This window comes from Alosa sapidissima, chromosome 14 (assembly GCF_018492685.1).
Source record: "Alosa sapidissima isolate fAloSap1 chromosome 14, fAloSap1.pri, whole genome shotgun sequence".
NCBI classification, from domain to species: Eukaryota; Metazoa; Chordata; class Actinopteri; order Clupeiformes; family Clupeidae; genus Alosa; species Alosa sapidissima.
Window position 1 is genome coordinate 27068375 of NC_055970.1, and position 26908 is coordinate 27095282.

The window sequence follows — 26908 nt, forward strand, 5'->3', positions numbered from 1 at the left end:
TGCTTTCTGCCTCTTGGTTGCGCACGCATGTTTTCGTGACGTTGCATAGAAATCCATGTACATGCCGGCTTGTATGTAACCACTCGAAGTACCAGGCTGGCAATGTTTTGCCTCAGTTTTAGACACACGATGCGGCATCAGGACGTCTTCTCTTGCTGCAAATTTTGCGCAATCTCAGTGTAAAATAACTTCTGACTCAGAGGCTGGCGGCCCACCAGACCAAAGTTCCAAGACTGTTTTTTCCACTCACAGACGCTGGGGGGAAGCAAAGGCATTCGGCCACCATTCAACCAAGAAAAAGTCATATAGCCATTCCAATGACTCTGAAGCTGTTAAGTTCAGGTAAATTAAGCTAAAAAACTGCATAGTTCCCTTTTAATAGAACATTCATTGATTTTATGAGACAGTCACCCAGACAATTTTAACACAGTTTAAAAGTTTATTTAGAATTAGGCTTATACACATTAGCTTGTTACAGCAGGTTACTGTATTTTACAGTGAGAGAGACAAGAGGGCTGGTTCGAAAGACCAGAAAAATAGTCTATCATTATTTTCACATAACCTACCACTAATTGAACTGTTATTAAACTAGTAAATCTTTTTATTGATAAATTAAACTAAATACCCCTTAAGCACGTCATTGTCATATTCATGCACATATGTGTGTGTGTGTGTGTGTATATAGAACATCTTTATTTGTATTCATAGCTCTCAAAATGGTTCATATAATACCTACCATGCCTCGTCATGGCTCCACAATGATTCTAGACTGTACCTTTTTAAGAGCAATCTGGGTTTTGAGTCAGGAACGATTATTTGCCATCACTCTGGCCTTGTGCTCACTTTTTTGACGGATTGAGGTATGGACTCTGGTTCTGACACTCTAAAATGTTGATATTGTTCTCTGTTAACCATTTCTTGCCTTGTTTGGCTGTATGTTTTGGATCATTGTGTGGTTTAATGGTCAAATGCCGCCTATTGGGGCAGGTCTCTTGCCAGCCTGCCTGATCTTTTCCTCTAAAAATCTTAATGTAGCCCCTTGTTTTAGTGTTACCGTTTACTTTGAGAAGTTCACCAGGTGTATGAATAATATATATATATACATACACACACACACAATCCATGAAAAGAGAAAAGAAATAACCTTGAATACACTTGGCTGGAATGTGAAGAAAGCATTTTGCACACTTTGAACTATGTAACTGCATTTTGATGACCACAAAGATAGACATGACTAAACTAAGGCTGAAAAGAAAAACAAATTAAAAAGAAAAATGACAAGACTATTATGTGAAGTGAAATTGATTTTTAAAAATGTAGTGCAGTGCCTGTGCTGAAACATTTTTAACATTTCAGATAATTTCTTGTATGGAGGGAAGGAATGCAAATTATCTTCACTGACATAATTTTGTTATCAGAATTGTTGGTTGCCAGACAGAATAACAGGTCCAGCCCCTTCTGCTGCCTATGAGGTACCTGCTGGCTGAGTGTGATAAAGAACTTTGAACCTTAGTGAAAAAGGCACTGCATTTTTAATTCTTTAAGAGGATAAGTTAGACGTGCTAGTTGTAACATTCCTCACAACTATTCAACACTATGTTTTAAGCTCTTAAAAATGCAAATATTTTGTGTACATAACTGCACATTTCTGTCTTATGCTAAATGGAAATAGGCATAGGTGAGATGGACAAAGCACCTTGCAATTACCCAGCCCCTTGCCTGTAGTGCCACTGACAGTGAAATAGTGTGGTGTGTTTAGTAGGCACAGTGGTTTTATTGTTGTCAGGATGCAATTTTCTGTACATAGTTAGCAGGGTAGAGACCCACTTCGCCATTGTCAAGCTGACCTTTGCACCAGCCCTGCTCATCCTCTTCCCCAAGTTTCAACAACTCTTCACCTGAAAAAAAGGAGAGATTTGTTTATTATATCCATTGTAAAACAGTGAAATGTGACTTGGATGATGACTCCCTTAACCTGGAGCTCCTCTAGTCTGAATGGAAATTGTGTTGTTACTAATATGAAGAAGTTAAAGATAATAAGTTACAAATGATTTGAAATTAGGAAACCAGTGAGTGTATGTCTGTTGGTCAATCAGAACACAAACAGAGGTCCAGTGTACTGTATGGAATGGGGATAGGGTATAATTTAAATGGGAATGGGGTATGGTAGTGGTGTCTGGAAGTGACTGGGGTATGTCTGCACTTCCCATGGTGGCACTGGCAGTGGCCCATAGGCCCCTACTGTGTTGCAGCTGGCTGGGGGTTGGGAAGAGGGCTGTCCTAAGGAGTTATACGTGAGCATCTGGGCAGGCCTCCTTTCCCGCGTGGACCTCCGCATCGGTAGCGGGCTGGACTGTTCACCGTTGGCCTGTTCACTGACTGCTTCAGGCGCTACTGGCCTCTCCTGTATGGCATCTTCCTGTCTATATTCTGCGGGCATTGGATTGTGCTCTATATGCTGTATCTGTGCTCAATCTGTCTGCTTTCCACGACAGGCATGCTCTCTGTCCTTGGAGGTGTATCTTCAGTCCACTGGTTTTCCCTTTCAGACAGGATTTGCTCGGGTAAGTTGGGTTTCTGAGGGGAGGCTACTGGACTGTAGGTCCTCTGAAACTCGTGGAGAGGCTGGGCTTAGTTGTTCTCATACTCCATTCTTGACGGTACCCTCAACCAGTATCGAGGCTCATTCTTATTGTCAGAGGAGTCACTGCTGGGGTTCCATTCACTCCATCTCTCTGTGTGGGGTGACTGATTGTTCCTTGCTCTATGTCGCAGCTGTTGTGCTGTTGATGGAGCAGCTGGTGTCTCAGCTGTTGTGCTGTTGATGGAGCAGCTGGTGTCTCAGCGAGCCTCTTGTTCTTCCAGTGTGTGGCTCTTGTGACTCTTGGGGTAACTCCACAGGTAAGTCATTGACCAAGTGAAGCAGGTTGCGGTGCAGGATTCATACTCAGCCTCCACCCTTTTCCGGAGTCACTTTGTAGACAGGCCCATCTGCAATCCTCTCGTTCACAACGTGTATTGTGTTTTCCCAGTATGATTTTAACTTCCCTGGGCCCCCTCTTCCACTCATGTTACGCACCAGGACATGGTCACCTGGGTCCAGGACAACACCCTTCATGTGACGGTCATAGTATTTCTTGCCCCGAGAGCTGGACTGTTGACTATTCAACTGGGTACAATTATAGGCATGGAGGATTTGTGGTAGTTTTTCTCTCCATCTTTTGTTTTCCTTTTCCTCCAGGGATAAAATAGCTCCACATCATAACATACCCTTCACCATAGAAGCGTCCCAACTTCTTCTGGTTTGCGGTTATAAAAATCATGATTTTTTTTTTAGTGGAAGCACCACCTTTGGGATATAGCCTGCAAGATGTGTCGTATCAGATGCATTAGCATGGCTAATCTTAACCAGCCATTTTAGATTCTGCTGGAACAGCAAGTTTTCTCACCTGGCATTAGTTCCTGTCCAGAGCCAAGAATATTCCAGCCCTTCTCGTATTTTGCCTAGATTAATCAGGTCAAATTTCAAGTTTTCAAATTTAACACAATACTAGTGTTCACCCTGTTTCGTTGCCTTGTAAATTATCCTGTCAAAGTGTCCTCCCTTGCTGGCCAGCACTCACATTGCAGTTTAACAATAAACAGCAATACTAATCAAAGGTTATGTGGACATGTCCAGTTTTACTCCACAAACATATTGTCGTCAGGTCCTGATGTCCGGGGGCCCGTTGCACAAAAGTAGGATCAAGACATCCAGGTTAAGTGACTGAGCTGAGCTCAATGAATCCAAAACAAGAGCGTCCAGGCTTAATCGGTTGCACAAAGACCAAGCCAGGATGAGCAGACACGGATTCATCAAGCCAGGTGAAACCTATCCTGGATAAGTGCGCGCTCACGGCTCCCCCAAATAGACCCCGCCACCGATCACAGATTCACTGATTCACCATGGCAACTAGAACGTCGTCATTGCTTCTTCTACGGTGTAAAGTAGGCGATAGCCTTTTCACAACAGCAACACCTCTGTTTAGGAGAATATTGCAACTAGTGTCGCGACCACCACGCGCGAAATGGTTACGGCGCTCCCGTGACGTCACATTGTTGCACGACAGGTCGGGAATGCCGAGTATGTAAAATACATAATTAAAAAGAAAGGCAACACCGCCACAGTGATAAAGCAAAGCAATCTTCCCTGATGACGACAGTGGTCGGCTGGTGAGGGACCAATGTGTGTTAAATCAGTTAATATGCGTGCTTTAAATTTAAGTTAAATTTGTCCTGCTGTGGCATTTTTTTTCTCTGTGATAATATTCCATCATTTTATATACATGTATAGCCTTATAGTCTATGGGAAATTGTAAATTATATAATGATTGCAACATCATCTAAAAATCATCATTTATCCAAAATGATGAAATTAATGATCACAAACGTTTAAATAATGACAGTGGGTCTAGTTTTATGTGATAACAATGTGTAGTGGGCAGTGGAATAACTATTGGTTTCCGTTTGTGGTGACTGCTGACTGAGATAAGGGATGAGATTAAATAGATCCTGGAACTTAGCTTGGTCTGGAGCAGGCTAGCTCCACAGAATAAATCTCCATGGTAACTTATACCATAACATATCCTACTGCCCCCTATCCCGCTTTTGTGCAACTGGATCACGGATAAATTGAGCCAAGATAACCAAGATATCCCGGCTTAATCCCTTATCCTAGTTTTGTGCAATGGGCCCCAGATGTTGGAAATGGGTTGAGCTACCAGGAGCTTTCATTTACTGCACCAAACATTTCTATGTACACAGTTTCAATGTTTACTAACTTTGTGGAAAAGCATAGCACAGACAAAGAAAAAAACATTCTTATCTCACAAGGCACCTCAAAGTATTTTCCATAGGGTATTTTCCCACAATGAGAGCTGAAGTGAAACTTGGTCGACTGCCCTTCAAGTTTAAATTAAGAATTTGTGTTTAAAGTTCAACTTTGTTGCAAATTTTGATTGTCTGTCATGGGTAAATGCTTTTGAAAATGGCTCCATTAAGTAATGTCCTAATGAGCCATGGTCTGAAGATGATGTGTGTCGAGTTTGATGACGATCAGACAAAATTTGTGACCTGTGAAAATGTTGTTTCACTTTTTCACTTCACATTTATATAAACATTTATTTATTTATTATTATTAACATCATCATCACAAGTCATATCAAGTCAGAAACTACCAGACATGATCATCTTCAAACACAGTCAATGGCAAAAAATAATCTTCTTTCCACTTTTCCGTCCAAAGCAACTTACGGTATATAACCACTACATTATAAGTTAAGAATAATAATAATAAAGTTGTGGCAGTATGGCAGAGCAGTTTGGGGACTGTGAAAACACCAGGCTTGCAAAAGTTCGAAAACCCTTGCTTTAGATTATTTTCCTTGGAATTACCAATGCCACAGTGAATGGGGAGGATGTGGGTGTCATTATTAACAATTGACAGGAATTAATACCTGCTTGAAAGCTCAGTTCATCAGCCTCCTGCCCTGTGTAATCATACAGAGCTCTCACACGAACGGCAACCACTTTATCTTCCTCTTCTTCCACTCCATTTGTTGCAATATACTTCTTGGGGCTTTCCTCATCGGACCACTCTGAGGAATAGTCCTTCACAGCTCTGTTTTGAAGTGTAGAGAAAAAATCAGAGGTTTAAAAACACCAACATGACACACAAGTGATGCATGCAATGGGTTTCGTAATAATAGTTACAGTATATTTTTAATAAAAAATGTGATATTATATCACATTTTTTAAGTTCTACAAACAAATCATTTTATGGATGAAAACATACACAAATTAGTGCTTCCTCTGTTATCACTCAAATGCCTGCAGTTATGATGGTAACATTGTTGGTCAACAAAGGGTGCTAGGGTAGATGATCAATTCTAAGAAATGGTTCTTCATGTTACACTCACACGGACCAATTTGTTGGTCATACAGGTCCTTAATTGTGACTGTAATTGGTTGAGGTTGAGTAAAATTTCATGGTAAGCCAGTCAGAGGTAGAGTTGGGCGGGTGTTCGAAAGCACGCATAGTTGGACACACAACGAACAACACAAGCAAGTTGAGTCAGTCAATGAGAGACAGGTAGGCTATGGTGAGCTCAAATAATCCAAAAGTAGCCTTCTCGAAATGAAAGTATAGCCATTACTTTCCCCTCCTAGAAATGAAAAAAACTAATGTAATCGTGAAATGCACATTATGCCCTGGGCAAAAGTGCCTATCCACGTCAGTGTCAAGTAATTCAAACTTACTCAAACATCTTTCAACGTTGCATGTATCCGCGAAATTAGTGGCCAAGACCACCGATGGAGAAGGAGACACAACATAAGCAACTGAAGCTTGATTTTAAGACCCCACCACCCGTTATGTCTCTGACTGAACTGAACAAACTAGTAGCCAGGTATGTTGTGAAGGATATGCCATTAGGCTATCTACGGTTGAGTCGGACTCTTTCAGGGCACTATTGCCAAAATACCGGTCAGAGGGAGAGGGTCAGAGAGGAGGGGTAGCCCTACCATGTAGAAAGACGTTTTCGAATTAGACGCCCAATATACTTGAGGGGCAATAAATATCAAAAGTTCCTTTTGATTATTGTGTTATAGTATCGATCCACTATAAACATAATATCTACATACATGGCATTTGATTAAAGGCTATTTGTCCCACAGTAACATTAAAATAGTTAGTTTAGATGTGTGTACATTGTTTCTGTTAATAATATATTGTATTAAGTGTCCATTTCATTATAATATTCAGATTTATCATACATAAATTAACATGCACATGTATTTTAAGCTCCGTTAAAGAGGGGTGGAGGTGGGGTCACATTTGAGCATTTAAAAATGTACTTGAAAGTAATGCAATAGTTACTTTCTGAAGTAACTAGTTACTTTTATAATTTGTAACAGAGTATCTAATTTAGTTACTTTTTGGAAGAAGTAACTAGTAACTGTAACTAATTACTTTTTAAAAGTAACTTGCCCAACACTGTTTATTGCCTTGTTTGGCTGTATGGTTTGGATCAGTGTATAATGGTTTAATGGTCCAATGGCACCCATTGATTGGGGCAGGTCTCTTGGCAATCACAACAAGTGTTGAGCCTGAACGCATACATTGAACGATAGTTCATGAACTTGTTCATATTTTGGGCGAACGTGAACTGAACGTACTGTATTACTGCCTGATGAACATTACTGTGAACTCATTCATTCTGATGTCTGTGAACGGCCCACTGTCTCAGTTTAACTTCGTTCAATAGGGTGCCAGATTTATATAGAGCCTTCCAGGCGAAACCCCGGCTAAAACATACCGTAAACAGGCCTTAATATGTAGCGGGAAAAAAACACCCAATCTGGCAACACAATCCACCAGTGTCGCACTGCCGCATGAGTCATCAGAACAAAAAGCAGCATGTAGGCTAACGGTTCTCAAACTATGGGCCGCGGACTGCCGGCACCGGTCCGCAACGTGGACATTGCTGGTCCGCGGAGCCACGGAGTGAAATTATGCCCGGTGCTTCGTCTGATAATTTGCTGCGCAATTGATCAAGGAACCGCGTATCGACAGAAACAAACATTTCTGCAATCAGGAGGAAATACTTACTAATTTGGTGTCATCAAACATAGAGGCATACAATTAAGTGGTGGTATGAGCATTCATTCAATGCATGCATATGCGTGTCTGCGCGAGAGAAACTCAAACCACTCGGTGGTAGCAAAGCTCCGCTTTAACCTGTTGGAAGGCTATTTAATTATGTAACAACATTTAATAGAATGATGTAGATTCTTGCAACTTCCATAAAAACAGAGCAGAGACATAATACACTGTCTACCATTGGGTATTGTATAGTCACATTTGAATATAACGTGGCCAAAAGCTATTGTAGCATAATTAGTCTTCTTCCTGTTAAAGATCTTCAGATCAGTGATTTACACCTATCTACTCCACCATTTACCATACACCAAAGCTGGTATTGTTTTTTTTTTTCTGAATCCTTACATTCAGGAATTCGAATAAAATTTCATTAAAAAGCTTGTCACTATTTTTTCCATTTGTCTACCAGTGTATGATGCATTAGGGAAACATCCCAAAACAATGGCACCAATATAATTGTTGTTGTTTTGAGAAGTATGTCTCATGCAAGCATCATCCAACCATGCAAAAGCATACAATGCAACTATCGTAATTATATTTTACATTAGTAAAGCAGTCCTCTGATGTGTGCATGTTTTCACACCTTCACAACTTTTCACCTGAGATACCACTGTTGAATGTCTAGTTTGCTTTTAAAGAAGCCTTATGCAACAATTTTAGCAAAAATGACCTTAATTATGCAGGTTGAGAGTCGTTCTGATGGTTCTACAACACTTTTTGGGTCGTTTGGTGGGTGCTTCGTCTCCCCCTAGTGCTGAAAAACTGAATATGCAACTTTCTGGTCCCGTCCCGAACAAATCCGGATGTGACTCAGCGGAAGTATCCAATCGCGTCTCGAAAATGTAGTCAGATTGTAGTTTCTAAAAAGACTGCAAAACGGACTTACTCCAACTTGGCTTTGTTGCTGTTGAAATTGAAAGTAGCCTACCCTTGGGTGAACTTCGTTTTTGTAATGTGGTTTGATAGTCTCTTGAACAATGTGTTTGCTCGACCGTTTTATTGTGAGCCCTGTATGTGTTTAGCTTGGTTTCTTGATGGCTAGCTCGCTAGCTAGTGGGGGTTTAGCGTAGCGGTCACTTGCTACCGAAGCTGCAGGGGGAGCTGTCATGAAAAATGCGAGCCCAAATCAGGCGAAAACCCAAAACAGCGAAGGAAAAACCAGACCTGCATAGGGCTTCTTTAATGTTTGCGAACAAAGCTGTCTTCTGCTGTGCTGTAGACTTGCTCTATGCTTTCCAGTGTTTCCCCTAGAATTCTTTCCAGCAGTGGTGTTGTTACGTGCTGGAAGTTGTAATCAAGCCACAGTAGGGGGGCCTGGGGGGTCCGGGGGCATGAACTTAGTCATGACTTTCAGAAAACAATTTCAACAATGACGTTGTGCTTTTACAATGTAGGCCTAAATGTTGTGACATTTCTGATAATGTGAAAATTTTGCAGTGGCGCTGAAAATCCAGTGGAGGCGCTGTGCCGCTGCTAAATACTGATACTACTGATAATACTGGGAAACACTGCTTTCCAGCTGGTACCAAGTCCAAGCCCCGCTCTTCCATTCTGCACCTGCCCAACAATATCCCGATGGAGTAGTGCACTTTGAGCATGTTTGTAGGGGCAGCGTTCTTGATGACTAGTTCCTTAGACTGTGAAAGAATCATCTCTAGGCTGGTCTTAGTACATCTGAACTCCTCCACCAAGCTGGTCATTGGTAAATCCAACATATATATCCAACATATATATATATATATATATATATATATATATGGCTTATGACCCATGGGTTTACCCGGGATGAAATTCCATTTTTGTTGACGTCTAAGTGACACATTGGCTTTGGCGCCGAACATGACTAGCCTATAAACCAACATTCCATATACAATTGCTTGAGGGGCTGTTGTTGTTGTGACATGAACGTTGAAATTCCACCTCCGACACTGCCAACCAATGCCAACATTGGGCCAACGTTTGCTTGCTATCTGGGTTTCCTCCACCAGTTTCCCCTTCTTAATAGATACAATTTATACTAGATTTCACTTTCATCACCCTTCTTAATAGATACACTTCTACTAGATTTCACTTTCATCCTTGCCAGAGTGCCATCCTGCAGTTTTTCACCTCCAACAACCCATTTTGATGCCCTTATAATTACCACCGTCGCCATTTAAGGATGCTATAAAAAAGGAGCTAAAAACTGTGATTAAACAGAAAACAATTGAGGCATAGATCTTCTACCTGGTTTCCTGTGGTGTCTCATCTCCAGCAGATGCAATGTTGGTTAGGGTGACCTCATCATTTCCCTTGTTGTTCCTATTCCTCTTCCCAATGGAATGTGTCGCCTCAGGGGACCACTCCTATACAAACCAAATATACAAATATACATGTAAACCTTTACACATGATACTAGACTTGTATTTATCTTTCCTTTTTTACAATATTATACAACTTGTGATCAAGCAAACTCTTTATCTTACCTTTACCATTATCATTACAAATATCTGGGCATTTGGCTAAATAACAAACTATCATTTAGAACACATCTTGAGATAACAAAAAAGAGACACTACAAACAATATTGGGTGCAGAATCAGATCTTGCTTCTCTCTAGAAAACAACTTGACCACTCAATCAACTATAATGTCAGTTGGTAACATTGTGTATATGGATGCAATCCCTTCCACACTGAAATCACTTGATGCAGTTTACTACAGATCATTATGTTTTATTACTGGGGATGGTTTTAGAAGTCATCATTGTAATCTCTATGTTTGTATTGAAGATTCTGATTTTGGTGTTTCTGGAGAGCTGGGAAGAGAGCCATACAGGTCGGGGTGTTCTAAAGGCATGTCTTGCTTTGCTGATGCGCACACAGCTCAACATCTTTATCAGCTCCTTCATCTGATGTTGCTTCCCAGGTATACAAACTCGACCACAGCTTCAGGGGTTGCTCCTTGATTGTGATAGGTTGTCGGGTGTTGAGTGGTGTTGGTGTTGAGCCTCATGAACTTGGTTTTCCCAACGTTTATCCTGAGGCCTATCTGTTTACTGTGCTCATGCAATCTGGTGGTCTTGCATTGGATGTGTGTATGTGTTCCTGAGATCAGAGCCAGGTCATCAGCAAAATCGAGATTTTCCAGTTGCTCAAAAGGGTTCCACCGTAGTCCTGTCCTTTGACCATCCACTGACATTTTCATTGTCCAGTCAATGGCGATGAGGAACAGGAGAGGTGACAGTAGGCACCCTTGATGTACTCCTGTTTTTATAAGGATGGTGTCCGAGAGCTTACCATTTGAGATGACTTGACCTGTGAATCCATCATACATGCATTTGATGATATTGACCAGTTTTATGGGTATTCACAGTTAGTTTCAAATGTGAGTTTTGAGTCTATTATCATCCCCAGGTATTTATTGCACACATTGGACGGTTTGACCTTTGATCGATGTGATTTCTTGTGTCTGGATTTTTTTCCTAAAATCAATGTGCATGTCCTTCATTTTGGCTACATTTAGTTGAAGGTGGGATGCCTCACACCATTCAACAAAGTCATTGATGAGTGGACCATGACCTGTTTCACTGTCTTGGAGCAGGCTAACAATTACTGAGTATTCTGCATATTTAATTATGGTCCTGTTGTCCCACCTGCTCTGGCACATATTTGTGTACAGGATGTGAGAGAAGAGGTGAGAGTACGCATCCTTGCGGGGAGCCGGTTGATGAGCAGACTTTGTCAGAGAGACTGCCATTCACTCTCACTCTTTGCGTCCTGTTTGTTAAAACTCAAGATGCGTTAATTAGAGTAAGTAAGGTTCAAGTTAGTGCTTTCCACTTATTTCTGTTGTGTGTGTGTGTGTGTGTGTTCATGTAACAGACCCTTCTCACCTCAAACTGAGGCCAATTCATGCTCATGCCTGGGCCATGAGTGTTCCTCCACCAGCGCAGGTCCTCTGCATCATTGGCTGCAGTGATGCTCTGGCTCAGATCAGAGTACAAGGCCTTGAACCTGATATGTGGGGGTTAGAGATTGACAGAAAAATGTTCTTTAACATCAAAAGCTGCACTGATTAATCAACTAGTAACAGATTAAAGAGCCATGACACATGGCTAAAACCAGACAACTATCTACCCCCAAATGAGTCGTGAGACATGAGGCATGCTAATACCTTGCAAAACCGGCCAAGCAGGTGGTGTAGCAACAATTCACCACTCTAGACTAAGTATTTCCCCAAGACATATATTTTATTTTAAAACCACTGAAGCTATGTTGTCACCCCTGACCTCTGAATACACGATTAAAGTTGCTTTGGGCAGAAGTGCTCTTAAGGGGGCCTTTAAAAAGTTAACTGATCATTACAAAACCCTTTTGGAATTATTTTGCACGACTCTAAAAAAAGTTGTCTTTAACATTTCCTTGGGCTGCATTTCACTATGATTATGGGCACATATTAATGCATTGACCATGGCATTTAACAACATTATACAATATTGTTTTTGTCTATACATTATAGCATTTGTATGTTTTTCTAAGATCTTGAATGAAAGGAGACTTGACCCTCTGCATAAATTCTTCAGTTCATCCAAAAGACTGTCTCATTCCATGCATTAATACCTGTCACAGTTAGAGAGATCCAGGTGCTTGTGGATGTCCAACATAACTTCTTTGAAGAAGCAGAGCCTCTTTTTCTCTGTATCTTGAGTGATCTCAAATACTTGTTCCATATCTTCCATATAGCGTGGATTGCAGCGGTTCAACTCTTCTAGCGCCTTCTCATAGCGATCCTTTGCCTGGGAAAAAGCAAAAACTGTATGCATCAAGGATTATAAACCCACAAAATAAAGAGCAAAGTGCAGGGTTCCCACTCTAAATGAATAATGATGAATAAATGGGCATTGAATAAACTAAGTTGGCCTACTCAAGCAAGCAGTAAAGCTATTAACCAGATATACACCAATTTTGGATGGAAATATATTTGTATTAATGTATTTTGGCAAGTAAGTTTTAAACTGCTGCAACAAAATTCCCTGATATTCCATGACTTTGCACCACATCTGTCTATGTAAGGTCTCACAGTTGATGGTGTATGTCAAAGTGAAGACCAAACCACAAGGTCAAGAGAATTGTCCATAGACCTCTGGGGGAAGGATACAAGACAATTTCTGCAGTATTAAAAGTGCTCAAGAACATGGTAGCAACTAACAGTCTTTCTAGATCTGGCCGCTCAGCCCAACTGAGTAATCCGGGACAAAGGTCGGGCTGGTAACCAAGGACCCATTGGTCACTATGAATAAGATCCAGATGAAGAAGAGAGAAAACCTTAGGGGACAGTGGGTTGTTTCCCTCGAAGCAAAGAGGTCTACTTGCGCTTGGCCGAACCTCTGCCATACAATTTCTATTATACGAGAATGTAGGCGCCACTCCCCTGGGACCGGACCTCCTCTCGATAGCATATCCGTCCCATAATTCAGCTCGCCTGGGAGATGAATCGCCCTAATAGAGTGGAGTCGAGAGTGGGTATGACAAGAGATTATCTTGGGCCCACAAGATAAACGTGACAAGGGAGGTTATCATAGAAGCCGACAGTAGACCACCTTGGAGGTTTATATGCTACTGTCACCGTGTTGTCCGAACGGATCAAAACGTGCTACTGCGCAATGATCGGCTGGAAGTAATTCAGGGCTAGTTTGACAGCCAGAAGCTCTAGGACGTTTATGTGCTGGGCACTCTGGGCGCCTTTTACGGAAAACCCTTGACATACGGCTCCCCAGCCCATCTTGGATGCGTCTGTGGTAATTACAATGCGTAAGTGTATGTGCTCTGTGTAATGCTGATACAGATGAATATTTGGGAGTTGCCAAAGAATACTTGTTGAAGACTTGTCCAGTTGAGGCAGTGCACACAAGTGTGTGAACTTGCGGAATATACAACGATGAGTGTGGCTTTAGAACAAATATTTTGTACAATATTTGAACAAAAATTTGAGTTTTATTGAGGAACCAAAGAAAAACATTTAAGAGTTCTGGTTTACCAGGAGTTACAGGAGTGGGGTAAGGAGAAGAGTGATATATTTTCTTTTGAATACACGCAACATCTTGCGGCATACTAGCCTGGCCATGCCTACTTGATCTCCTTTCAGGAAGATACTTGTCTGGAGATAACAATATTTGTTTCCTAATGACTATTGCTCTGGCCCCACTATTAAAAGACCACCTGGCAAGTGGCCCATATTTCATTTCATTTTGAGACCCCTGATGTAAACAATAATCAAAAGTGATTGTTAACCTGCATGTTACTCTTTAGATTAATGTTGTTATTAAATTACCTGTAGTTAGACTTAAAACTTTGATCATCATTTAAATTAGATGCATCATTATTGCATTCAAAAATCAGCTTTTCCAACTGTAATGGTCATTCACTGATCAAACCTACCTATATTTCTGATGAATTTGAAGCAATTTGAAATACATGATTTCTGTTAACAAACCTTCTCAGTAATTCCAAACGTCCAAACACTACAGGCCACATGCATTAACAGTAGGCACTGAAATCATGCTGTGCCCTTCTATGCATGAAACTGTATTTATGGCCACGGAACTGGACTTTGACTTGGGATACCACTCCTCCATACCATACCACTTAGGTGTCTCTATCTGGCACTGTGCAAGGTATCAATACATGTGAAAGCAGGCAATACATTCAGTGAGGGTTTAGTTTAGTCATCATGTTGATTAATTTCTTGTAAAAACAAAACACAATGCTGAGTACATAGAGGGGGAGCAAAACACTCCCGATTATAGTAACAAGCTAATCAAGTTCAGCCAAAGGCAGGCCCTATATGGAGAGGTTTATCTGGATGTTCTACATGCTAATCTGGAATCATATAAGGATAATTATGTGTGTTCATGTGCAAATGATTTTATCCTGATTTGTCTCACTTTAAGATTTATGAAGAGAATGGACGTACCTTTTTGCATGCGTTGTGTTTGATTACTGATGGAAAACATCCATACACAAATCTTGGGATTGTACATTTGCATAGTTCTATGGTATTCACATATATTCACTCACATAGTAGTTCTAGATATACAGTGCAACGGAAAGTTTTTAGACCCTTTTAAGTTTTCCACATTTTGTTATGTTTCAGACTCATCTTTAAATGCATTCAGCTCAGTGCCTGATTTCTTCCACACACACTGTTGAGAATTATGGCCAAATAATTCAATCTTCGTTTCATCAGACCAGAGGATTTTACATCACATGGCCGTTCAGGTGCTTTTTAACACTCCCGACAAAAAAATGGCTTCCGCCTGATAAAGGCCTGATTGGTGGAGTGCTGCACTGATGGTTGATCTTCTGTACACCTTCACAAAGGAACTCTGGATCTCATTCATAATGTATAAAGTAATCCGGAACGGATGGCCTTGGTTTGGTTACCTGTCTGACCGAGGCCATCCGTTCCGGATTACTCAGTTTGGCTGAGTGGCCAGATCTAGGAAGACTGTTGGTTGTTCCAAATTTTTCCATTTCAGAATGATGGAGGTTACCATGCACTTGGCCACTTTCAATGCTGCAGAAATGTTCTTGTACCCTTCTCAAGACCTTTGTCTTGACACAATCCTATCTCGTATGTCTACCCGGACAATTCTCTCAACCTTGTGGCTTGGTTTTCACTCTGGCATACACCATTAACTGTGAGACCTTACATAGACAAATGTGTGCCTCTGCTAATAACGTCTAATTAATTAATTTAGGCACAGGTGGACTCCATTTAGGTTGTAGACGCATATCAAGGATCAGTAATAGAAGTACGATGCACCAGAGCTCAATTGCAAGCGTCATAACAAAGGGTTTGAATACTTATGCAAATGGAATACTTCAGTCTTTTATTTTTCATAAATTTACAAAACACTCCAAACGCCTGCTTTTTTGTGGAGTATTGGAATATTTTGTGTAGATTGATGAGAAAATGAATTGAATCCATCCATTTTAAGATGAGTCTGTAATATAACAAAATGTGGAAAACTTGAAAGGGTTTGAAGACTTTTCAGTTGCACTGTGAGTTATACACAAAGACTGATACATGTCGCCCTACATGTATTACTTACAAAACATACAAAAAACCTCATATATTCATACTCAAATGACATTTTGAATGCATAAATGAATGCATCAATACCTTGTCAGTTTCCAGAGTACACTTCTCCACACGATCTGTGAATTTGCGGACCTCTTCCTGTGACTTTGTGGTGTCTGCTTTGGCATGGGTTTCCCTTGTAATGGCTGTCCGCTCCTCCTTGCGTGCTTGGTGATAGCTCTTCTTAGAAGACTCCACCTATTAGAGACCAATTCCTTTAATTTTACTACTTAAAAGTGTACCCCTAGATCTAGGAAATCAGTAAAGTACAGCCCTGACTCACGTCCTTAAGTTTGCGAACCCAGGGCTTCTGGGCTTTACGAAAACCTTCATCAGCTTCTTTTGTCTCTCGTAGGCCACCAATCATCTGTTTGTGGAATGCCTCTTTCTGCCAGTTGCGTACTTTTTCACTGTCCTCCATCACAAGACGCTCTCGCAGCTCCATATGGATCTCACTCAGATGGTCAGCTGCATTCATAAAGGCATGCCATGCTTTTTCCAGTGTGCCATACTGAGGACCTGCAAATACCAAAACAGATCACTGAAACCATTGCCTTGCGGACACAAAAACAACTAATCAACTCGATGGTGACCTAGAAGAGAAACTGAGGCGTATGGCAGCCCACACAGGATTCTAAATATGAAGACCCAACAACATCCACTACGAAACATGATTGCCTTAAATTACCCCTGAAAACATAACAAAACCAATCAATTTAAATTAAGGGGCCCTTAATTTGTAAAACAGACTTGTAATTTTACCATAAAATGCCATTTTAAGGTGTGAGTGTGAAACCCCTTAATCTTACATTTAAGGTGTCTAGTCAGGGGTTCCTATTATTTGTTGTGATTAAGGGGGTAATTAAGAACAATTTCAGTATATCTTAATGTTATTTTAAGGTGTTAATTCAGGGATTAATTGATTAAGGGGGGAAATTAAGGGGAAATTGAAAAAGTAACTTGGGGTAACTTCAGTAGGCTTTTACAAGTTAATTGGCATTTGACAATGTGTACAGTAAAACATTGCAATGGACGATGATATCACTTATATTACTTACAGAGGGAACACTTATTACCATATGTCTAGATACAGAAATAAAATGTATAATGATCTACATAAAATGACATAACTTAGAGTTACAATGCATATTATAATATATACACATACACATACATACACACTACCAGTCAAAGGAGACACTTAGACATTTCCATTCCACTCCATTATAGACAGAATACCAGCTGAGATCATTTGCATTGTTTTTTAAATCAGGGCAGCAGTTTTCAGATTACATTATGTGCTTATATAATTGCAAAAGGGTTCTCGACTGTTGTAGAAAGAAATAGCTGATCTTTAATGCAACCTAGAGATTGGCATGGTTTTATTTCAGTTAGCCTAATAGCTGGTTTAAATTTGCATTGAGAGATGATCTTATGGAAAGTACCCCATGCCAATCGTGAGATATGGTGAAGGGTATGTGATGATGTGGGGTTATTTTAATTCCAAAGGCCAAGAGAACTTTATTAGGATGCATAGTATCCTGGATCCATGAAATAACTGGCCTTTAAAAATAAAAATATGCCTGCAAATTTAACATAGGGGTCAAAACAGTATGTTAAATAAAAGTGATACTTTTTGTGTCCTCTCTCTATCTCCACTGCAGCAGATCTAACTTGAACATTATGCTACTCCATTTAATTGGGAATGCGTCTGAGTGGGCACGAGAGGGAGACAGAGAGAGCGGCAGGTTTCAGCTGGCTTCTCATTATTGATAACTGATATCATAGGCTATATTTGAATGGAGCTGGCAAAAGATCATTATGAGAACGTAGCAGAACGTTTTAAAACAAATTACATTGTCATTATCATCAATCTTTATACCACTGCTTTATGAAAGTGACAGCCATTATGTACGGTTACATATTACATATGAGGAAGCCCAGTATCATATTACACAGGGCTCAAAATACAGTTGGGGAGGGGGCATTTTACAAATCAAAATCACATTTTCTTTAAACAGGCGTCAATGAGAGGACAACACATAACATAGTCTTTACATACATGATTTGGTTTTGAGTTTCTAATTTGAGTAAGTGTTTGTGACAACACATACATTTTATAATGTTTGATGCATTGCAACCATACCTCAAAATGAGAAAGATGCCATCATAAGTGATTTGTGATAGTGATGTGTCAGATATGGACTATCCCTTACCACGTGTCACCACTGAACATGGAGTGTACAGGGCCTCTATAAAACATACCAGGCAACCACAAGAACCAACCTCTTCTTCACCACCATCTACTGTTAAAGAGCCAAGCTCTTGTAGCCACCAAAGAGATGAGACTAAAGAGCCTCCAACGTCCTCACACCACCAGACTGGCCAGTCCGAGAAACCTCCAAGATATCCTATCTTACATTCTATGGGATCTTGCTGGCATCTGGCTACAGCACTGTTCCAAGAAGGCATATGCACATGTACAGGGGTACATGCATAATATGGAGCCATACGGGGGACGCTTCACACTCCTCCCACAAACTGGCTTAGGCCAGGGGCCGACTGTCGTTCTCGGTCTTGCAGAGCAAGGTGAAGTGCCTGAAGGTTGTAAATTCCATCATGAATCTCTTCACTTCCCTTTCACTTCTGGATGAGATGACAAAGAGGGGATATGGGAGCTGTGGGACAGTAAGGGACAACCGTCTCTGACATTTTTCTTCACACTAAAAAAAGAATTCAACAAGTTACCCCGAGAAACCATTCAAGTTCTAACAGAAGGAGAGAAGCTGCTGGTCCGCTAGAAGGACAACAACGTTGTCACTATGGCAACAAACATGGAGAAGAGCTATACTGAGTCCGTTGTCAAACAATGGAACAAAGAGTGAAGTGCTTTTGACCAAGTCTGACAATCACAATGCATCAAGCAATACAATGAGCATATGGGAGGTGTTGGTCTTCATGACCAACAGGCATCAAGATACAGCATCACAATCAGGTCCAAGAAGTGGTGGTGGTGGCCCATCTTGCATGGTCTCTCAATAGTGCACTCGTGAACAGCAATTACTTTTACAGAGATGTTATGAGAGGGACCATTGACCTGCTCACCTTCACATGCTAGGCCTACTTTGTTTACAATATTTCCAGGCTTTACCTAGTGCTGCTGACAGCTGAAGCACCAAGACACAGAAAGAAGTAGAAAGAGCTGTTGGAGCCTACTGTAACTTAACAGCACCTAGGCTATAATACAGTATATCTGCATAATGTGTGCTGTCATGAATAAATAATCAGAAATACAGTATAGTATACAGTATACACAACCCACCCAGAACGGTTCCGCGAACCACTTTTGGGTCATGACCCACCAGTTAAGAAACACTGCTATAGGGGCATGTTAAAAAAAATCGCCTTTAAAGTCTCATGAGGAGGAAAAGGAAAACTATTATACCAATGTGGTTGTTTTGTGTAGGTGACTAAAATGTTAATTTCCCCTTGATTTGCATCTGTCTGCTGTTTTAGGTCTCAAACTGTATTAATTTGTTTACTTATTTTTATTTTTACAAATATATATATATATATATATATATATATATATATATATATATATATATATATATATATATTTATTTATTTGTACAGCACTTTGGTCAGTGAAAGCTGTGTTTAAATGTGCTTTGGAAATATTTTTTACTTACTTAAGATTTGAATACAGCTTCAATGACCTTATTAACTTTGGGGTGACATCACCTCCAACCTCAACCTATAGTCACACCAGTTACTCATCTAAAGAAGCAATGTCATTTCAGGTCTCCAGATCAAACCAAATCAAACAGCTGCGCCCCACACCCTTAGAAGAGCTCACCTTTCTCTACGACTACCCGCCATTTCTTGGCCCAGTCACTTAGTTGTTGTGAGTAGCTCTTCTCAATCTTGGCCCTCTCCTGGAAACAGCTAATTAGCTCATTGCATAGCTTGTGGCCATCATCAATGCGCTTCACAGTCCTCTTGTAGTTCCCAGGCTAGAGGGGAAAACAAAGCCAATATAAGTAAAGGAATATTACATAAAATAGCTTACTTACAGATAGGGTTACTTGAGCCAACACCTTCCCCTTAGTTAGGGAAAGTTAGGCATTTTTTGCCAACCTGCAACAACAACAAAAAAAAAAAAATCAGTAACACTTTACTTGACAGTTTTGACATAAGAGTGACATGACACTGTCATAAACACATGAGCCTGTCATGACACATGAACCCTAAACCTAAACCTAACTCTAACCCTAACTTATGACAAAAACCGAATGACCCTAAATGACAGAAGCGTGATGTCATAGACATTTATGACATATGATGTTTATGACGTGTCATGTCACTCATGTCGATACGGTCAAGTAAAGTGTAACCAAAAATTCTTACCAATAGCTTTTTTACTAAATGTTTCTATAGGTGTCTAGTAACACCTCCCAAAACTAGGCGTTTTTAGGGGAGCTGAATATATCCCAGCCATTAGTTTTGAAGTCCATAAAAAAATTCATCATATTTGGCGGGCTACCTTTTCACAGGCATGTTTGTATTGTAAGATTCAACCAGATCTGTTCAGCGCTGCAAGATTGACTGATTTGATGCTACCAGAATACAAAGTCAAGCAATTTGTTCCTTCAGAAATTCTATGTAACCTTTAAGAGACACCTTATTGTTGAAGGTAAGAAAGGTGCTTTTTGTGGGCACTGAAAAGTCAAACTAAAGACTAATGATTTTATCCTCTAGTACAGTTGTGCACCACAGCCTCCTGTTTACCTTTCTATGCAGCCTTTATAATGAGCAATTTTAACATAACTATCTTAGGTTAATATGTACCACTGAAACACAACAGTGATGGGTGAAGATAATGGGCCACTGGGCCATGGGATCCAAAAGATTCACTTTAATTCATTTTCATGTACCACATCATTCATTTTCATGTGTACCACATCAGCATTTTTGTTCAGTGACTCTTTTGTAAATTGCTTTACAATTACTGTCAGGCCCACATTGGGCGCCTTCATTATCGCTCGGCTTGCCTCAGTTTACAGCCATTCACTCCTTCTTCTGCACATTCTTTTAAAACGTGCATCTTTTTCTCTCTCTCGTTCTTGGAGTTAGACCCCGAGCATTTGGCTTGTGTCTCCACATTGCCCAAAATGCTTGATTGCATTGCATTCTCCACATTTCTAGCTAAATTTTCATGTACCACATCAGCATTTTTGTTCAGTGAATCTTTTGTTAATTGCTTTACAATTACCATCGGGCCCTCCTTGGCCGCCTTCGTTATTGCCCAGCTCGCCTCAGCTTGCCACCATTCACTCCTTCGTCTTCATTAACATTCCCAGTAGCATTCTCAATCTTTTTGACCTTTGTGTCCAGTTACATAGTCTGTCTGTTTTTGGACTTGGATTTTGTGTGATGTTTTTTCCTCTTAATGACATATTTTTTGACTGATGCCACTTATACTCCGGAGCGACTTGTAGTGTAGAAAATATGGTACATGTTACTTTGATTTACTTTCTTTCAAAACCAAAAGACATTTCTGCACACAAGGCGTAGTGTATACTCCTCAAACCGGCAAAACACAAACTGGCAACAAAACAGGGACATGGTGTTCACCAAACACTCAAGCTGCTAATCAGGCCAGTTACAAGTAATATCCATACAATATGGATGTGATGCCTGACTTACCTCCCAGAAGCTTTCACAGCTCCCAGCATCTTGTAAGTCTCCATTTGAAGACATTCTGGGGTCACCTTTGCAGCACGGAATGGTGGCGGTTATGGTCAAACTACAAAAAAACAGCACATTTTAAACATTTTTCAAGCACAGAGGCAGACGATTCTTATAGTACTTAAAACACATGGTTGGTTGGCTGCTATACTAATGTTTATTATTATATACTGTAGTGTAAAAACTAGTTCAAGATATTTCCACAGTAATACTTTTCAGCAAACCAAATCATGAGGTTCATCACATAGGTAATAGCCCAGAACGAGCAGAACGAGACCCTGCCCACTCTAGCTTTGGCGCACACAAGAAACACCTCCCATCCCCTCTATAGACCCACTTGTGGCCACACTGGCCCCTGTGGGTCCCACTCTGCCTCCATCACGCGCTCGGGGTGTGCCGATATGCATACTATCACAACAAGAACGTCGCTCACCTGAGTGCGTGCTGTGCTTGCACAGACTCCACCAGGTCCTACGCACGGTGTCACAGGGCTAAGCACTACAATTCACTCATCCCTCTCCATGCTTCACAGCAGTGCTATCCACAAACTGGCTGTGAAACATGCTATCCAACCAGTCAGAGCAGACCAAACACAAGAGGGGTTTCACAGTAGATACTTCATTGTCCTAATCCGAGACATCTGAATGCCTATTTGCAACGACTGCCATTCAGAATGATCCCTCAGTGTCAAATCCTCACCAACTTACGCCAGGGTGATTGGCTCATGTCAACAGACTTGAAATAACACCCAGAAACAGGAGGTATCTGCGCTTCACATTTGAGCAGGGACGCTAAAAGTAAGGGGACTGTAAAATAGCAACCACTGTATTAAGCATAGCAACCATCATATCTACACTAGCCACAACCTAGCACCCATGTCAATTACCCTAGCAACAATCTAGCAACCATGACCATAATTATCAACCTACCAACCACCATAACAACCAACATAATTACCCTACCAACTAGCCATGTATATAGTGATGGGCAAATGAAGCTTTGGTGAACCACTGAACCACAGCAGTGTGAACCTAGCGACACTAGCTGAAAAGCAAAAAGATGGCCGCCACACATACATTTTTCAACATAAAAGTCCTTCGCAAACCAATATTTTTGGTTACATATACTGGTTTGGGTAAGGACTTTTATGTTGAAAAATCTACATGTGGCAGCCATATTGGATTTTTTCATTAGTGTTGCTAGCTTCACACTGCTGTGGTTTAGTGGTTCACCAAAGCTTCATTTGCCCATCACTACATGTATACCCTAGCCACGCCATAGTAACTTTCACTGTGCTTGCATTATCTATTTAACTCTGCAATTTTTGCATTTTCATGCACTGGTAGTTCCTTAGAATAGTCCTTAGAATAGTCACCATAGTTATGGAACTAATGGTGCTGAATTTGCTGAACACTTACTGTACCTTGAATTTACATTCAAATGAATTACACTGACATTGTATTTCAAAGTCTCCATGAATAATGCTAATCTATGCATTCAAAACTTTGTAATCCTTCGTGTATTTCAAGATGCAAAAACAGAGACATTTTCCTTTTTTTAAGCATAACCAGGTATCAGACAAGTCAAACTTACCCACAATGCAACCAAAAATACTGGGTTTCTTTTCCTTTACTTTCAGTCCAAAAGTCATGCAGAAACTGTGTCCTGACAGGGAGAAAAACACTTATTACTTGGATGCACTGTATACCAGAAGTTAGTCTAGCATTGAAAAACGATTAGCTAACTGGCCATTTCCTTCAGTAGGGTGACTACCAACTAAAGTTACATGCAGTTCTGGCGATGTCGTTTTCATTGCTACAGCGTCCTCTGGACGTCACTTTTTGTGCTTTTACATGTTTGTCCCCTTTGGACTCATATGAATCATGACTTTTCAGCATTAAATGAGCAATTAGCAGCCTCGGCTGGAAACATCGTTTCATCCACGGCAAATCATCTATTGTCCGCAGAGACTTTGATATAGCTGACCTAGGTCTACCAAGATAATAGCATGCCTATTACAGCGACTTTCAGTGTGGCCAACTGTTGGAACTGCAATCAAGGCTCTCACTCAAAGATTCAGGGCAACACAACATAGTCTCACACGCAACACATAACAAAGGTAATCACACACATCAACGAGAGAATAAACACAAGAACCACAACCAAATATAGACTATACACAACAAATACACACATGGTAAAAGCAAATACAATTAAAATAACCAACAATTTACAGATTATTCATTCACACGGACACACACACACACAGAATTCTTATTTGTGGCATATTGGTCAGCCAAGTCAGTATGCTCTTTTAAATCCCTCCTTAAAACTCATCTTTAGAAGCAAGCCTTCCTTAGTTTTGTTTAAGTAATATACTTCATTTTGTGTTAAGTTTATTAAGTTTTATTTCAGTGTCAAGTTTTATTTCAGTATCCTAAGTTTTATTTCAGTGTAAGTTTATTTTCCTTTTTCAAATTTATGTTAAGTTCTAATTGAATTAGTATATATTATTTGATTGTTATATTATTATGTCTTATTTGCATTTTCATTTATGTTGAACAGCACTTTGTAACTTTGTTTTGAAAAGTGCTATATAAATAAAGATGATGATTATTATTATTATTATTATTATTATTATTATTATTATAATAATAATATTTGCATAGGCATATTTGTGTTTGATCTTTATGAATTACAGAAATATCAGACTTGCTAGACCTACTTCGAGCTACCAAGCAATCTTTCCACAAGGATAGGTTAAATGGTTTACTGATGAAGCATCTCACTTTTCTTAACCTTTTTCACAACATGTGGCACATTATGTTTGGCACATTGTATGGGTCACTTCTTAGATCATACCAAGGTAATAATACAATGTGTAATCAAGTGATGACTGATTAACAGTAATGTAAATGCTAAATGCCCCGTTGATACTACAACAATGCTAGGCTCTTAACATTTCTCCATTTCTCCATTTCTTTGCACAAAACTCTGCTAGCAGGCGAGATGCTAATGGTCTAATCCGATTCAATGATCTATGCTAGGCTGGCGCTAAAAGTGGTATCCCCAGACTCACAGAACGGCTGGATGAACTGGAAAAAGGTAAAAATCAATTGTTTAACTCAAGGGGAGGTGGAAAATCAGTGTAATTCCCCAAATGGTGGAATATCCCTTTAAATGGTGTTCTGACGTTAAAACTACATTGGCGCCAGGCTCTGACATGGAGACAGGCAGAGTGATTCAAATTCGGCAAATGGTGTTCTAATGTTAAATAATGTTCCTACAATGGTGCCAGGCTCTCACCTGAAGACAGGAGAGCCAAACGGCAACTAGTCAATTATAGAACAGGCCACGGAGGTCGCAGGCAGAAGTCCGCCATGATTTAATATAACGACCCACATTGGACTTTCTCTGGGTCTATTGGTCAGTTCTCCTCATCATCTGTTCCCATCTCATATGGGGTCCCTCAGGGGTCCATCTTGGGTCATATGCTCTTCAGCCTGTATATGCTCGCACTGGGTGACATTATAAGAAAGCATAACATCTCTTTTCACCTCTATGCAGATCATTCTTGCCTCTAAAATCTAGGGACAGAAGTCATCATTTGTGGTCCTCCCTAGGCAAGATGCACTGTAGTGCAAAATGCACTGTAGTGCAAAATGTACAGTAGGTCACCTCACCCCATTTGTCAAACCCTATGCCAGAAACCTGGGTTTCATCCTCGACTCCGAACTCTGCCTTGACAAACAGATTAGCTCTGTTATCAAAAGTAGTTTTTGCCAGCTCAGAATGATCTCCCGCCTCAAATCGGTGCAACATCCATTATTTGGACTTGGTTTGGATTTGAGCCATCCAACTAGCAGCAGCAAACTATACCCTGTAGAGTAGAGGTGGGCAAACTACGGCCCGCCATGCACTTTAATCTGGTCCGCCGAACATTTAATTTGGTTATCATAGGCTGCTCGCAATTTTTCCTGAGATAGCCATTTAATTGGGAACACTTGGACCCCGTTTACACGAAGGGAAAGCGCAGATATTTCCCTGCGGTTTGACCTCTCGTTTACACCAAAACACCGTTTTTATCACAGAAAACGATTATTTCTAAAACCTCCGGCCAAAGTGGAGATTTCTGATCACGCCAGTTATGTGCTGCCGTGTCTAACAGGGATAAACAGCGTTTTAGCTTCTTAAACGTCACATTATGCGCCAGAAAATCCTTAACGTCATGTGAGCGCCTGATGTTTACAGTTTCTTTGGCTACTGATCAGGATTGTCATGGATGCTGTTAAGGTGCTACTAATTTTTACTTTTTGCAAATGCTTCTGGCCTGTTTGCATTTGCAACAACTGCTCTACATGGAGGAGCAGAGGCGAAGGATCGCACGGAGGTCAGCTTTTTTAACGCTTACTGTTTTGAAAGGAACCGGAAGTCGCTCGTGTTAGTCGTTGGTGTCGATTCTGAGGATTTTGATTGGCCAGCATGGCTTTATTCCTTTCCCTACACTGCCACCCATAGGTTTGGCATAGTTATTATGGCGCTCGACAGCGTATTTATGCGGGTTGATGTAAATGTTGTGTGCACGATGTTATTATTGAAAACGGAGGGCAGAAACTATACGTTTCTCTAAATACCCGGCTATGTGTAAATGTGGCCTTGGGCGCGCACAAGGGGGAAAGAAAGAGAGCGCCAGGTTCCTTTTTATCATTATGAGAACTAAACGTGTGGACACAATGCTTAAAATGACAGTGCACCATTTATAAATTAGTTAAACAGCATCAAATTTAAAAATGATTACTTTGTCATTATTAGCATTTAAATGATATGAAACATTAAACAGTTAGCCCGCCGGCCAATTTTCAAAATCCAAGTTTGCCCACCCCTGCTGAAGAGTGTGTGGGGCAACAGTTCTGTGGGGTAATCTGTTCTACCACCTCAAAACGAAACATGTCAGGGCACCGGTGCGACCAGCTATTCAGAGAGAGGAAAAAGTGTCCGCATTGAAACTCTTCCTTTGGTTCAATAACAGACACATATTTGGCCAATATCGTGGTTTAAACAAAGTGAAGGGCGGAACCTCCCCTCTGATTGGCCGTGGCCCAGTGCCTGTGTGTACATTTGAAAATGCGTGTGCTGCAGAGAGAGAGAGAGAGGTCAGAGACCCGTCAGATAAACAGAGTGGATGTAGTTGCATTAGTGTGGTCACATAGGCCGAGATAAATGTCCCCTCTCCCCACTGCCTTTCGGCGGCTGGCAATTATTTCGTTGCCGAAATAATTATTCACCAGAAAAATAGTTTGAACGTAAACCCGACGTACAGGAATGTCACTTGCGC

General features: G+C 40.6%; 1 protein-coding gene and 1 long non-coding RNA gene across 4 annotated transcripts in view; one reads left to right on the top strand and one right to left on the bottom strand.

The window, feature by feature from the left end:
- Positions 1-22: 22 nt before the first annotated feature.
- Positions 23-16685, top strand: LOC121682055. The gene is made up of 3 exons (XR_006022401.1): positions 23-35; positions 16283-16285; positions 16604-16685. It is a non-coding gene; the product is annotated as an uncharacterized LOC121682055 (long non-coding RNA).
- The window catches only part of pacsin3 (protein kinase C and casein kinase substrate in neurons 3), a 32330-nt gene continuing 7172 nt past the window's right edge, over positions 1751-26908 (bottom strand). For 2 of the 3 annotated variants that reach the window (XM_042062017.1, XM_042062016.1), the window contains 10 exons: positions 23167-23238; positions 21532-21631; positions 19682-19838; positions 16106-16341; positions 15865-16020; positions 12300-12475; positions 11573-11693; positions 9926-10044; positions 5496-5659; positions 1751-1898 (listed from right to left, as the gene is read on the bottom strand). In XM_042062017.1, coding sequence (XP_041917951.1) covers positions 1783-1898; positions 5496-5659; positions 9926-10044; positions 11573-11693; positions 12300-12475; positions 15865-16020; positions 16106-16341; positions 19682-19838; positions 21532-21585 — 1299 coding nt within the window. In that variant the 5' untranslated portion in view covers positions 21586-21631; positions 23167-23238 and the 3' untranslated portion in view covers positions 1751-1782. Of the gene's footprint in view, positions 1899-5495; positions 5660-9925; positions 10045-11572; positions 11694-12299; positions 12476-15864; positions 16021-16105; positions 16342-19681; positions 19839-21531; positions 21632-23166; positions 23239-24879; positions 25092-26908 lie in introns of all 3 variants that reach the window. The other variant, XM_042062018.1, reaches the window with a different exon arrangement.